Here is a 14,490-nt window from a genome sequence, read left to right as displayed (position 1 = left end):
AGAAGACTCGTGGTACAGGCAATGAGTTCCATTGCACTATGGAAGGGGTGCTGTGCAAGGTGTGTGTGTGTGTGTGTATATATATATATATATATATATATATATATATATATATATATATATATATATATATATATATATATATAAAAGAATAGAGGTTAAAGCGAACACTAATTTATTTAATGTTGGTTGTCTGTCTAATTTTTTCTTTTGAAGTAAATGTTATTTTTCAGCTCTTTTGAAATGAAGGTATTAATAGAAATTTTTAAAAGAGAATCAATTTCCAATAAGAATTATTTTGTTATATTAAAAAACATTCTTTTGGTAATGCTTAAAAATATTATTAATTATATTAGTAAATATTATCAGTGTGAAAACAAATATTAATTTTTCCTAGATTCAGTTTGAATATTAACTACGTTGAAAGACAGCAACTGAAGATTGTTAAGAGAAAGGTATTGAAACCACTTATCATTAAACTTTGATTAACAATTTGTAAGTTGAAAAAGTTAGAAGAATGGAAGAAAAAGAGGGGAGTCAAAAAAAAAAAAAACACTCCGTATCGTACTTGTATTATGCAACAGATTTACCAATGGCCATGATTCGTAATTTTTCGGAAACATTAAAGGGTCAGACGAACTCGCAGAGCATCTTGGTAATGAATAATTTGTCAAATATTTCATTTTGCTGAGTACCGAAAAGGACTATAAAGTGGAGGAATCATCAAAATGGCGTCCTAAAATAGTTCACTTAGATACTTTAAAATGAAGAAAATATGTTCAACGTTGTGAGTGGTGAAGGAATAAAATACTTTATTGTTCACGTACTCTCATGCATAACCTTTCTGTCACTATGAATAAAAAGAATCATAAATAACCTTTTTCTATTTATTTTTGTCACATGCATACTTTTATATCGCCACGCGTCTTATTCAGGATAATGTGCAACCAAATACTGAAGTATGTTGGACAGGTTTCGTGACCTATTACCTACATGGGCTATACGGCCCAAATACCCAACGGCCTTTTTTTCACTATCCAAATATTCAATGAGAAATTCTCTCTTTAATCATATTCTAACACCAAGTCCCACATAGGACATAACAACAGATAGGATCAAGTGAAAAAAAAAACTCATTATCTTAAAAAAATGAAATTTTTAAAATTTTTAAAATAAAATCTAAGTAAAATTTGAAAAAATATAAATTTAATTTAATTTTAATTAAATTTAATTTAATAAAATCTAAATTAAATTTATCTTAATAAAATATAGGCTAAATTTTTTATTTTATTATTTTAATAATAAATATCCACAAGAATAGTCCTATCCTCCCCTTATTATATAAATAGTGTTAAAATGCATGGTACTTACGAATATGTATTATATATGTATTATGTGCGGGTGGTAATTATATTTTTATCAGGAGCCATGGTATTTTTGCCACCTAGTCACACCGGTCCCACTGAGTCAACTGAAAATGGACTCAGTTTTTCTAGTTGAAGTGCCTCTTCTGTCCGGTGTTGTCACCACCGCTCGCCGCCACTGTTACCGCCACCGCATACCTTCCCTCATGCTAATTTCCTGTACTTCCTCTCATTGGCTCCTGCGGGTAACTCTCTTGCTAATTCTTTTCTGGTATGCCGTTGTAAAATTTTAACTAATAGTATAAACCCCCGTGAGTGATCGATTGTTTCCCTAACACAGAATCAACGTTGTACAAAAGACACCGGTGCTGCATTTTCCGTTTGCTTTGCTTCTACTGCTGAACTATTCCCAATGGATTCGTTTTATTATGAAATAAATAAAACAAATTACTCAATATGTTGACTGCATTTTGTGCCTCATATGAAGTCAACAAATGGAGTTTATACCGTTGGTGACTATTACCAGAGAGGATTTTGCATGTCGTGAAGCCTACTACACATGTGGATGAAGGTGCTACTCATTCTCTGATTGTCTCGTGTCATTTTTTTTTATTAATTTTAAATTTTAACATGCTATCAATTTTGAAACTTGTTGAATAGAGACTGACTGGTTTTTCTGTGATAGATGATGACCGGATCTTAGTGAATCATTTTTAATCATTCTTATTTTTCACTTTCACATTGCTGATACAGTGTCTTCTTGTTATTCTTTATTTTGGTCTCTAATTCCATAAATATGCTTTTTCTTTTTAATGTTGTTAAACGAATCTTGAAGGAATAAGTTTTTGGGGTTAATGGCTATGCAGTACACTGTCTAATGATTTGTTATACAATCGGTGATATATTAAACCCCTTATTGAACAAATCTTGAAGATTATGGTTTGCACTATTGTCTTGAAAGATTATGATTAAACACTTCAGTGGGTCTGTTCATTTGAAATGGCCTCCACCGGTCCTGTTCTTCCTTTCTCTATTTATAAGTGCAAAACTCTACTGAAAAGAAAAAAATACTTGTCTTGGTCTGCTTCAAGAAAACTGTAATTCCTTGGTCAAATTTTGACCATTTGGAGAAAAAAGTCAGCGTTATGCCCACTGAAAATATAAGTTAGTGGCAAAAGTTTGACTTCCAAGTTCCAACTATGTGTTGTTTTATGATAGTTACTTGAATAAGACATGTTACATATTCTCATATTCTTCAAGAGACGTTCCTTTTGGAAGAAGACCTAAAACATTTTTATTGATAACATTCAACGTCTCTTTTTTATGTGACTGACTAGCCTCATTCAAAGAGATCAGCCAGGATATGATCTCACATGTTGCCAAAGCTTGATGTGCTTTTGAAGAACTGAAGAGATTTATGATTGATTCATTGTTGGATATCAACAAAAAGTACTTGACACGTTATATATGGTTTTGATTCTAAGAAATGTACTTTCAAATTTTGATCATGTACGTAGTCAAATTTTGGTTGGTGATTAGATCCTTTTAAGTGGACAATTTAGTCACTCGACTCCCTTCAGTGCCTACTGTGATGAAAGATGAGAGTTCAACTGAAGTTATTGAATCTTCTTCCTTCGTAGAAATCGAGTAGGTCTGTCAAATTAGACATTCCCATATTGCAAGATAATGAGTCATACCAAGAAAGTTGTTACTCTTTGCATAGTTTTCTAGACAAGACAATTCATGTGTCTAATCCAAAAAAGAAGATTTCAATATTTGAGGATTAAATATAAAAAATTCAACAGACGAGCTCAAATTTCTTTGGCACCATTTGTTCAACAGAATCCATTTCTATGTGAAAGGACAAGTTCCTTGGATATTTGACTCAGGTGCCTATATTCACATTTCTATTAATATTCTTCATTCTCATTTTTTTTTTCAAAAATTCTTCATCTTGTTATTGTAGTTAATGGATCCAAATCTCAAGGAATTGATTAAATTCCTTTATCTCTTTCTTTAAATCTTTACTTTATTTTGTACGTTTCACATTGTTTCTATAACTTAATCTCTCTAAGCTAATTGACTCGCTCTTTAAATTGTTCTATAATTTTTTATGTTAATTACTTTGTCATATAGGAACATCATGATACAGGTCATTTGATTGGCGAGAGACATAATCACAAGGTCTTTATTACATGAAAACAAGTCTTCTTGTGTCATGTTTTGCAACCTTAGCTCCTAAACTTTTGCATGACTGTTTGGCTTACTTAAGTTGGACTAAGTTGAACCCTTTGTCTTAAGTAACTAATAGTGTTAGAATATAAATCGTGTTAATTAGCAAAACATGTTAAATGATCGTTTCTTAAACAAACTGAAAAATATGTAACTCGATTTTCTCTACCATTCTTTTAAACACTAAACCATGTTACATCTTTTGGCTTTAGATATTTGGTAATCTTTATTAATGAATTCTCTTGATGTACCTAAGTTTATTTAATGAAAGATTGACCTAAACTTTTGTCCATACTCCTATCCTTTTTTAATGAGATTAAAAACCAATTTAAGAAAAAAAATTAAAATCTTCCAAAGCGATAATGTTAAAGAATATCTATGTTGAACTTGTTTCTTTTATATCCTCATAGGTTATTCTCCATCAATCCACATGTTCCTACACACTACAACAAAATGATCTAGCAAAGAGGAAGAATATAAACTGCACGCTCCCTAAAGACAAAGGTTTCTATGCATTACTGGAGAGATGTAGTCCTAACTGCTTATATTCCAATAATTACAGTGTCCTCTTTCTTTCTTCAAAATCAAATTTCTTGCTCTATTATTTTTCCAAATGACTTTTTATTTGAGGTGTTTCCTCGGGTACTTGGCTGCAGTTGGTATGTTCATACTATTTGTCCAGATTTAGATGAACTTTCTCCAAAGGCTACCATATGTGTTTTCGTAGGATCTTCTTGACTTTAGAAAGCTCCTTCCTCATTACCAGAAACCTCTCGTAATTCAGCTCCTCCAACGACTTAACATATTATGGATTCTTCACCATTAATCTCTTCACATGACTTCACTTCAAATTCGTTCATTACTATTTATTTTTTGAGTTGTCATCCTTTGTCTCCATCATACTTTTCCCTTTTTTCATTGTCTATTGCTCAAGTTCCCAAAACTATCCATGAAGCACTTGATCATCTTGGATGGAACCAAACCATAATTGATGAAATGCAAGTTCTTGCTAACAATAACACCAGAGTTTGTTCCTCTTCCCTGGGAAGAAATATGTTGGTTATAGATGGGTCTATGTTGTTAAAGTTGGGTCTAATGGTAAAATTGGTTGCCTTAAAGCTCGATTGGTGGCCAAAAGATATACTCATTTATGGTATTGACTATGGTCAAGATCAGTATAATTCCGCTCTTCCTTGCTATGCTGCTATTTTCCATTGCCCACTTACCAACTTGACATTTTAAACGTTTTCCTTTATGATGATGATAAGGAGGAACTAGCTCTGTTACTTAGGGAGAGTATAATTTAGTTTGTAAACTGCGCTAATCTCTTTTTGGACTAAAGCAATCACTATGAGTTTCGTTTACTCATACTAAATTTTTTGGTTTGGATTGAAATGAAGTGAGACAAATCATTCAGTTTTCTATTATCATATTTTCTTTGTAAAGTGTGTCTGTCTAATGATGTATGTTGATGACATAGTTATTACAAAAAAATAGTAACACTTGAATTTCTCAACTCAGAGCATTTATTCAATCATTTTAGACTTAAGACTTTGGCTACCTAAAATTCTTTCTTGGCATTGGAATGACTTGATCAAAGAAAGATATTATAGTTTCACAAAGAAAATATGTTCTTGATATCATGGAGGAGACATGGCTGGTAAATTTTGAGCCCATTGATAGTGCGATGAACCCAAATCAGAGGCTAATGGTTGATCAAGGTAAAATCTTTTTCACATCCAGAAAGATATAGGAGGTTGGTGCGAAAATTCATTTATCTCACTATTATAAGACTTGATATTGGAGTTGTTAGTCATGCATAATCCTCGCATTGACCACTGTAGTGTTGTGGCTCATACTTTTAGATATGTCCAAAAGGCTTTAGAACAAGGATTGTTATATGAGGACAAGGGATATACTCAAATTTTTTGATATTGTGATGTAGATTGGGTTGGTTGACCCACTAACAGAGATCTTCCTCAAGATATTGTTTATTTATTGAAGGGAATTTCGTCCCTTGGAAGAAGAAATAAATTGTTGTCCAATCTAGTGCAGAAGCTAAATATAGATCTAAGTTTGGTCACTTGTGAACTTGAGTTGATGAAGTAGCAAAGAGTTCAAATTTTGTGAAGTTAAGCAGATGAATTTGTTATGTGATAATTAGATAACCCTTCATATTGCCTCCAATTTGCTCTTTAATGAAAGAATCAAATACATAAAGATCAATTGTCATTTTATCAAGAAGAAACTACTGTTGAAGGAAATTAGTACTGGATTTATTAGCTCTAATGGCTTGCAGACACTGTAATCAAGCCTTTAAGGGAGTCTAGAATTTAATTTATTGGTTTCAAACTTGGTATATACAATTTATATGCTTAAGTTGGAGGGAAAGTGTTAAAATAGTTCATTATTATTTTGTTGTACAACTTTTAGGAAGCTGCTCTTTGGGTGTACCTAGACTAAGGGATTATGAATCAGGTTGTTGGTATTACTTGTTCTGCACTCTTCTCATCTTTTGGGATATGTAAAAATTACATCAGCTGATAAATAAACTCACTGATTTTACTCAAACCATTCCTGCTTTAGTTCATATCATATTTCTGGACTCTGATGTTATTCCGGTAAACAAGAGTATGTGTTAGTACATTTTAGGACTTAAATTACTGAAGTTAAATTTTCAGAACTGATATTTTTTTACTGAGACATAGAAGTTAATGTATAACTCTATTCTATACCTGCATTCAAAGCAATTTCAAATACAAAACATGGCAATTGCCAATTCTATTTCATTCACTCCAAAAGTAAATGAATTATCTGACAAAGCTTATGCAACTGGCTACATTCCATGTTTGTTCACATAATCAGGGTGAGACCCCTGAAAAATATTTAGCTAAAATTCGTTAAAGTGAAAGAAAAGTTTGTGTTAAGGAGAAAAAGTGGACAACATGTATTTGTGCATGTGTGTGTGACTTATCTAGTTATAAAGTTTTGAAGATACATTTATTGTTCTACTTTTTTTAATCATACCCATTTGTTCTTTTTTACTGTTAGCCTACCACTGAGATGAGGTTGTTGGGATTCGAAATAAAACTGATGTCAGCTTGTTGAAGTAATTACTGAGACCATAGAGCATGTCTAATAATTTCCCTTTTGAAAACATTGTAAATTAATAAAGTCTCCATCTTTGATTGATGATAACAGCTGCAGTAAACTGGATATGGAAGTCATTAACTCTATGAAGTCTTGCAGACTTTCAAACAGGTTCAGAAACTTCTGAACAAGACTAACGGGAATTTGATTGGCAAATTAATGAGCACCACATCTATGGTTGTTCAGGAGACCTCCAATCTGAAAAGATGCAGTTAGGTTCTTCAATATTTTTTTTATCATTGTTTGAATTGATCATATATCATTGAGCCCTTCTCTTTCAACTTTACTTTTTTTCTACTTAAAAATATGATGCTTTTAAATATTATAGGTGATTGCTGCAAACAAAGTTTGGGCGACTACAAGTTGTAAATGCTGGGGTTAAGCTGGTACCTGATTTCTTTGAGTTGAAGGTTGAGATTATCACAATAGGAAGAGTGTCGTAAGGGCAATTCAAAGAAAACGCCAAACCAAAATTGAAAGAACGAAAATGAACAGAAAACCCAAACTAGATAAGTAATTCTTGCCTGCAGTGTCTACATATGCAACCAATCAAAAGCTTGATAGTATTTGAATAATTGAAACCACATTGAGTAGTATAAAATTATCTAAAATTATGAGCACAGGTTAATTTAATTCTGATATTACAAAAAAAAATAAAGACTAAAATGACTGTCATGGGTAGTTTTATGAGCTAAATTGGCTAATAATTTGGATGGATTAATTTCCGTTTATTGCTCACATATTTGTGCAAAAGTTTTAAGAAAAAAATTATTATTTTAGTGTCGTCACATGATAAGTAGTGACTCGTGTATAAAAACTATAAGGGATTTGATGCATCCTCAACTGGTTAATATTTACCTATATGTTAACATATAAAAATAAATGGCCAACTGTTATTGTCAAACTTATCAATTCTGATTAGTACATGAAGAAACAGATGTCATAAATCATAACTGCACAAGAATGTTTGAGATCTTAAATTTTACTATATTTGTATAGGATAATTCTGGTCCTAGAGAAATAACTAATCTAATCTTTCCGTGGAATGTTAGAAATAATTATTCTTTCTGTGGAATGTTTGAAATAATGATTCTTTCTGTGGAATGTTTGAAATTTGCAAACCGGGACAGATATTGACACTGTGAAGGTCCTTTTTTCATTAATAATGTTTGTTTAAAATGATGTGTGGATTTGAATGTTGCCCTAGCTGTAGAAATTGAAAATGCTAAGTAACTCATTTTTTATTTTAACACGGAAGAATGGTTTCTATTTTTTTTAATTTATTAAAGTGACAGAGGCAATGATGAAAACATATTGACTTCATTGTATTCACTCCTTCTTGTTTTTTTTCACAAATTAAACGTGACAAATAGCATTGTTGATATGGAAGCTAAATTAGACTAGAAATAGTGCTTTCACATCATTTTGTAATAATTGTAATTGTGGCTAGGGATGTTCTTGATTGAAAAATAACCCAAAAATGGATGTAAAAGTCAAAGTCTAATAAAAAAGTCCTGATTTCACATTGAAGATTAAAATATGTCTACTTACATTTTTAGAGTAAATTAAAAAAATAATATATATATATATATATATATATTAATTAATTATATTGTATTTTAATTACTACATATTTATATTTGATTAAATAGAAACAACAAATTTCTATAATAAATTTTAGATATAAAATTATATTATTTATTTATGCATATGGGAATCTTTAATTATGAGTATAATAAAAAATTAGTTATCTTTTGCTATAAAATATATAATAACTTTTTATAAAATTTGTCTTCCATTTTTTTTAAAAGATATTTGATAATATCATAGTTACAAAATCACAAAGTAAAACTATATTTTATTTTTAATTTTAGATAGGTATTTAATAAAAGAGTAACAAAAAAATTGGAAAATTTCATAATTACAAAGTTTTCAGGGTTTTTATTATGGAAAACGTATATTATAGCCAACTAAACTTATTTCTAAAAAAATCATCATTAATACACTTAGGAAAAGTTTCAAATTAAATAAAATTTTATTTATTTATTTTTCTCAAGACTAACTAATCTTAGAACTGATTTGTAACCATCTCCAAACAATTGAAAAGTTTTAGAATTTAAATATTTACTTATATAGTTTTCCGCGTTTTAAAGCACCAATGCACAATATTAAAATTTAAAAAAAAAATTAATCACCAATATAAAAATTACTTTGTCAACCACCTTAAGTGCAAGTTCAATCCACAGCAAAGCTCTTTTTTTTTCAAAGTTGAAAAATAAATAAAGGATACATCTTGAACCTGCTTAGCCGCCATACTTTTCGCTGACAAAAGTTATACAATGAGATTAGATACAGGATTTGTTTGATTAGAGAAGGATTAGCTGTTAAATGATTAAAAATAATTTAACAAAGTGGTGAACACTTTAAATTGTGTTGAGATATGTTAGAAGGACATTTTTGCAAGATTGTTTTTATCTTTAGTTGCGAATAGAAATGCTTTTAGAAAGTACCAAAGATTCACACATTGTAGGTTTGGTTTTTGAGTTTCCACGTTATTTGGTACACAAATAAGCATGTCTTTTGTACAGGTCCTGTTCTTTTCATACTCTCTTATTTTATTTAATTATTCTTATTGGTTTATACACTCACTGACAAATCTACTATATAAGTTAAGTTAGTGTTTTAGCTTTTGTACTAGTGGGTTTGGACTTGCATGTTTAACTTTTTCTTATTGTACATTCTCAACTCATGCAGAATCTTTTATTTGTAACATCTGGCCGAATGTGAATTTGTTTCGAGACGCAAAACCAAACCAAACATGGATTCATGTATCAATGATCCAATCTTCCCATCATCAACTAATTCACGTCTGCGTCTTAACAGATTTATTGATCCTAGCAAACCAAACCAAATATGCAACACAGCTCACATGCAAACCAGAATACCTCACATTCAACGTATCAAATCAATGCCAAAATATTTTACAAATCTAGTATTTTGGAATCAAACTCTTATTAAATTATTTCTTCTTTAAGTGTTTTTTTTTTCTACAAAACAAATAAATACAACCTTTGGAAGAGATTTGGTGATTAACTTAGAAAACAGTAATCTTCTTTTGGAAGCTCAAGGAGCTAAGTATAATTTTGGGTTCACATTGGATATGAATCTCTTTCTTAGGATTGTTTTATTAATTTTTGTTTTCAATTCTATTTGTTGGATACAATTGTCATCCGAGATTTGACTCGAAATAGACAAAAATCTGAGACGACAGAACCGATTAACCGACCCCATCCATCACACATCGTTATCATCGAAACAGAGTAGTGACCACAGCATCTTCTTCCTCCAATGGTCCCTTCTCTTTACAAATACAACTCATAAACCAGAAAACACCAAACTTTCCATTTTATTACTTTTCACTATATTATAATAATCTTATGATTACTGGAGTGGTTAACATGTTAACATGGTTCTCTCTCTTTTTCCACCCTACTCCTTAGCATCTTAGGCCATTGCCACCCTATCTAACCTTTTCTTTTCCAAATAAAAAACATAATTATTATTTAAAAAACTTGTAATTTTCTTTTTAAGTTTTGAATTGTCATCCAAGTTGTATATCTGAAACTTCAAAACTTAAAATTAAGCAGTGAAAAGCAACAAGGAAAAGAGCAATGATCAAGTAATTTACATTTAAAAATTTGACGGCACCAAAATTTCTTTGTGAAATCCAGATTAAAAAGTAAAACAACAAGTTGCACAACAGAAAGGGGTCTCATGTCACGATCATCATCACCTTGCTCCACTGTAACTTCCTCGGGCGCACATTAGCAACCACCCCAACACTCAGTGCTAAGAACAACTTAGAAGCTTCTAATCGCCATCCCAGTCACAATCCGAATTTTCAGGTTCGGGTGTCTTATTGAGGTCGACCCGGTCGGCAAATTCTCCTGCGACGGGAACATGCGGTTGCTGGCGGTGAAGCGCGTCAACTCTGGCGCCGACCTCGGTGGCCTTCTTCCTGATGGAGGCAGCAGACATGTCAGAGGCAGCGGCTGCAGGGCCCTCAACGGCGAGAAGGTCGGGGAAGTTGAGGCGGGCGGAGGGCCCCCGAAGATAGAAGACAGCGGTGTCATAAGCACGCGCCGCCGCGACGGGCGTGGAATAGGAGCCGAGCCAAATCCGTGAACGCTTGTTGGGTTCTCGAATCTCAGCGACCCACTTGCCCCACTTCCTCATCCTGATTCCTTTGTAGCGCGTGGCTTCACCCTCTTTCCCTCTCCTCCTGGTGCTTCCTCCTTCTCCTTGTTCCATGGCTACCTCTGCAAAAAGGAAGGAGCAGTTTTTCTCTCTGTTTCTGTGTGTGTGAAATTCTCTTATGGAAATGAAAAGGGCAGAGGGTGAATCTTCATAAAAAGGATAAGCAAATAAATAAATGAAATTGTGCGAGAAAGGGTATTGGGGTTTTGCAGTACAGAGACACTGAGCCGAGGTTGTCGCCTGCTTGAACCATCCACGTCCAAACCCTGTTACCTTCTGTTTTATACCACCACCCTTTTAATTACTATTCCTTTTATTTCAAATTCACCACACTCTAAACAAAAATAATATTCACCGACAAAAGTAACAACCAACCTACCCCAACACATGCTCTCTCTGTTCCCATCCTTATTTTTCTTTTAATTATATGTAAATATTAAGTTTAAAAACTTGTAAAAAGTATTATTATTTTATAATTACATTACCATAGTTATAAATTATAATATATAAGCAACGTAAGTCTTTGATGTTGAAGAAAACATGCATTAGGACAAAACAATTAACTTTGTTATAATTTAAAAGTAAATATATTGAAAAAACAATATTTATATATTTTTTATTTGTAATTATACTTATTATAAAATCATACTTGAATTTGATAATAAGTTAAAGGGTCAAATATGTTTTTAGTCCCTTGACATACGAAAATTAAAATTAGTCTCTCTTGGAAACTTTAATTCAATTTAATTTTTCAATTAGAAATGTGTGGATTTGTTCTTTTAACCAAATTTTATTAAGCTTATTTGATGTTTCAAATTTATTTCATGATAATATTTGAATGTTTATATTATTTGACACGTTTTTCTTCGATATTAGTTGATAAATGTGTTTAAAACCTCATAAACTTCACAAAATTTGGTTAAAAGGACAAAATTTACTTAGTTTAAAAAAGGAGAGACTGAATTAGTACAAAGTTTTAAAGAAAGACTAATTTCAGTTTTCCCTAAAATTTAAGGAATAAAAACATATTTAATCTTAAGTTAAAAAATATGATTAAAAGTATAATTTTCTTGATAAATTGACTCGTATAGATTAAAAAATTAACTTACATATAAATAGTATATTTATATTTTATATTGGTTTTAATTCTTTTTAAGTTTAAATATGTTTTTTTTATTCTTTGGTTAAAATATTTTAAATTGGTTTTTCAATTTTTTATTCTAACTAGGTTTCAATTTTTGAAAAATTGATATAATTTAATCATTTCTATTAAAATTATATTAGTTCATTATTCAAGACAATAAATTTAATGACATTCAAGCACACGACACCAACCGTTTTGCAGAAAGTAAGCAAATATATTTTATCTCTTATACTAATGTGTAATTTGTCATTTTAAGGTATAATAATAAAGCTATTTTCAATTTAGGCATCATTGACAGCTACTTGTGGTTTTTCTGAAGGACCACAACGTTGTGTGGTTTTGTTCCTTAGACAAGTTTTCTCCCAATCATCTGAAACAAGTAATAGATTGGTAAAAACCTTAATGTTATGAACTTTCTTTGTTATATAAGTGTATCCTATAACACTTCCTTTTTCATAGTTTAATTGAATGGCATAGCATGTTATCAGGGAAATCAATTACTAAAGCTAAAAAGCTTGCATGGTTATCATTTAATATTTTGGTCCATATATTTATAATTGTTTGATTTATTTTCTTCCTCAATTATTTATAATTGTGATGAATATAAAGTGGTGTTTCATTTTTTGTGTTTTCTATGTTGGGTATTTTGTGCAGTGATAATATATAGGAAGAAAAAAAAACAAACAAAAAATATTTAAAAAAACATGTTTACACTAGGTTTTGATTATATCAAAATTGAATCTTTATTAGACTTCGATTTAAGTTATAACTGAAGCCAAATACCATTTTATAAAAAGATATATTTAAAAAAACACATTAGGCTTCAATTATACATATAACTCAAACATAAAGGGGATTTGACTTTGATTATAAATAGAACCGAAACTAAATACCTTTTTTGATTTTAAAAATATTATTTAATTTTAAGGGTATTTGGTTTCGATTCTAACCGAAACCAAAACAAAATAATGTTTATGTTTCGGTTCATAATCGAAGCAAAAATCCTACCATTTATTATCTTACTTTGATATGCTTCAATTCTAAAACCAAAACCTAATATCCAAAATAATCGCTCTCATATCCCTTAGTTGCACTGGCGATTAAGAACCTAAATTTTTTTTAAACATAAGAATAATCCAAAGTTGTATCTATGTCATTCATTTTCCCCAATAAATACTATATATATATATATATATATATATATATATATATATATATATATATATAAATATATATATATATATATATATATATATAATATGCTTCGATAATATTAATGTATCAAGCATGTGAAGGAATATGTAGACTTTTCAAATTGAAATCAAACCACTTCAAAATTCACAATCAACATTTATTCCTAGTTATTTCTTTATGTTAAGCAAGCAATTTATTTTTATCTCCTAACAGAATTAAAATGGTGTTAACTAGTGTAGTCCATTACAGATAAATGTCATGTTTAATAGTACCTCCCATGCCATATTAAGTTCAATTCCCCATATATTTCATCCTTATTGCCTCTCCAAAAACTTATTAAATATGAGAGAACCGTTGAGCACGTTGATGTTATTTGAACTTTCAAACCCAAAAAAATGCATGTCAAATCCACAAATCCTGTGACGTTTACTATTTTGAGATGATTATGGATTCACCATGATCACAACGACAAAATTGATTTTTTTCATGTTGTTGGACAATTTTCCATTGTGCATATGTTACTCACGACTCCATAAAATGTATGTCAAATTCATAAGTTTTGGGATATCATCAAATGCATATCAAATATGTGTTAACCTCTATTCTTTTGTATATATTGGATTGTGCAGAAGTAGTCATTGAATATTTGAGCATGTTAACCATTTTTTTATTATCATTATAAGTGGCGGTAGTGTTAACCATTTTTAGTATCCATTGAATATCAAAATTTAAAAGTACAAATTTGTCACGTGTCAAACTGACGTTGTGCCGCTGGCAGTGGCGGTAGTAGTGTCGCGTGTCACTGTTATGTGATGTGTCATTGTCTTAGTCTTAATTTAGTTCTTATATTTTCATTTTGTCTTTAACATCGTTAAAGAAGTGTCACATGTAAATTCGTGTGTTTTTAAATTTTTTTTTTTAAAAAAAGTACAAATTTGTCACGTGTCAAACTGACGCTGTGTCGCTGACAGTGGCGATAGTAGTGTCACGTGTCACTGTTATGTGATGTGTCATTGTCTTAGTCTTAATTTAGTTCTTATATTTTCATTTTGTTTCAATTCAATTCTAATTTTTTTTTTAAATTAAACAATTTCATCTCTTTCCAAATTGAAACGAAATTTAATTTTTATATAAATTTTATTCATATTT

The 14,490-nt window shown here is 30.6% G+C and overlaps 1 protein-coding gene and 1 long non-coding RNA gene across 2 annotated transcripts; one reads left to right on the top strand and one right to left on the bottom strand.

Moving 5' to 3' along the window:
* The first annotated feature begins 1,408 nt into the window (after window positions 1-1,408).
* Window positions 1,409-7,698, top strand: LOC108341583 (uncharacterized). Its single transcript, XR_001833308.2, has 4 exons — window positions 1,409-1,609; window positions 1,705-1,935; window positions 6,798-6,957; window positions 7,075-7,698. It is a non-coding gene; the product is annotated as an uncharacterized LOC108341583 (long non-coding RNA).
* A 2,661-nt stretch (window positions 7,699-10,359) lies between these two features.
* LOC108328898 (ethylene-responsive transcription factor ERF011) lies at window positions 10,360-11,308 on the bottom strand. Its single transcript, XM_052871979.1, has 2 exons — window positions 11,219-11,308; window positions 10,360-11,065 (listed from the first exon to the last, which is right to left on the bottom strand). Exon 2 carries the CDS (start codon window positions 11,055-11,057, stop codon window positions 10,617-10,619), a length of 441 nt encoding a protein of 146 aa, XP_052727939.1. The 5' UTR covers window positions 11,058-11,065; window positions 11,219-11,308; the 3' UTR covers window positions 10,360-10,616.
* Window positions 11,309-14,490: the final 3,182 nt, after the last annotated feature.

This window comes from Vigna angularis, chromosome 1 (assembly GCF_016808095.1).
Source record: "Vigna angularis cultivar LongXiaoDou No.4 chromosome 1, ASM1680809v1, whole genome shotgun sequence".
Classification (NCBI taxonomy): domain Eukaryota; kingdom Viridiplantae; phylum Streptophyta; class Magnoliopsida; order Fabales; family Fabaceae; genus Vigna; species Vigna angularis.
The sequence above is the reverse complement of the archived record's forward strand: the minus strand, read 5'-3'. Positions and strand labels throughout refer to the sequence as shown.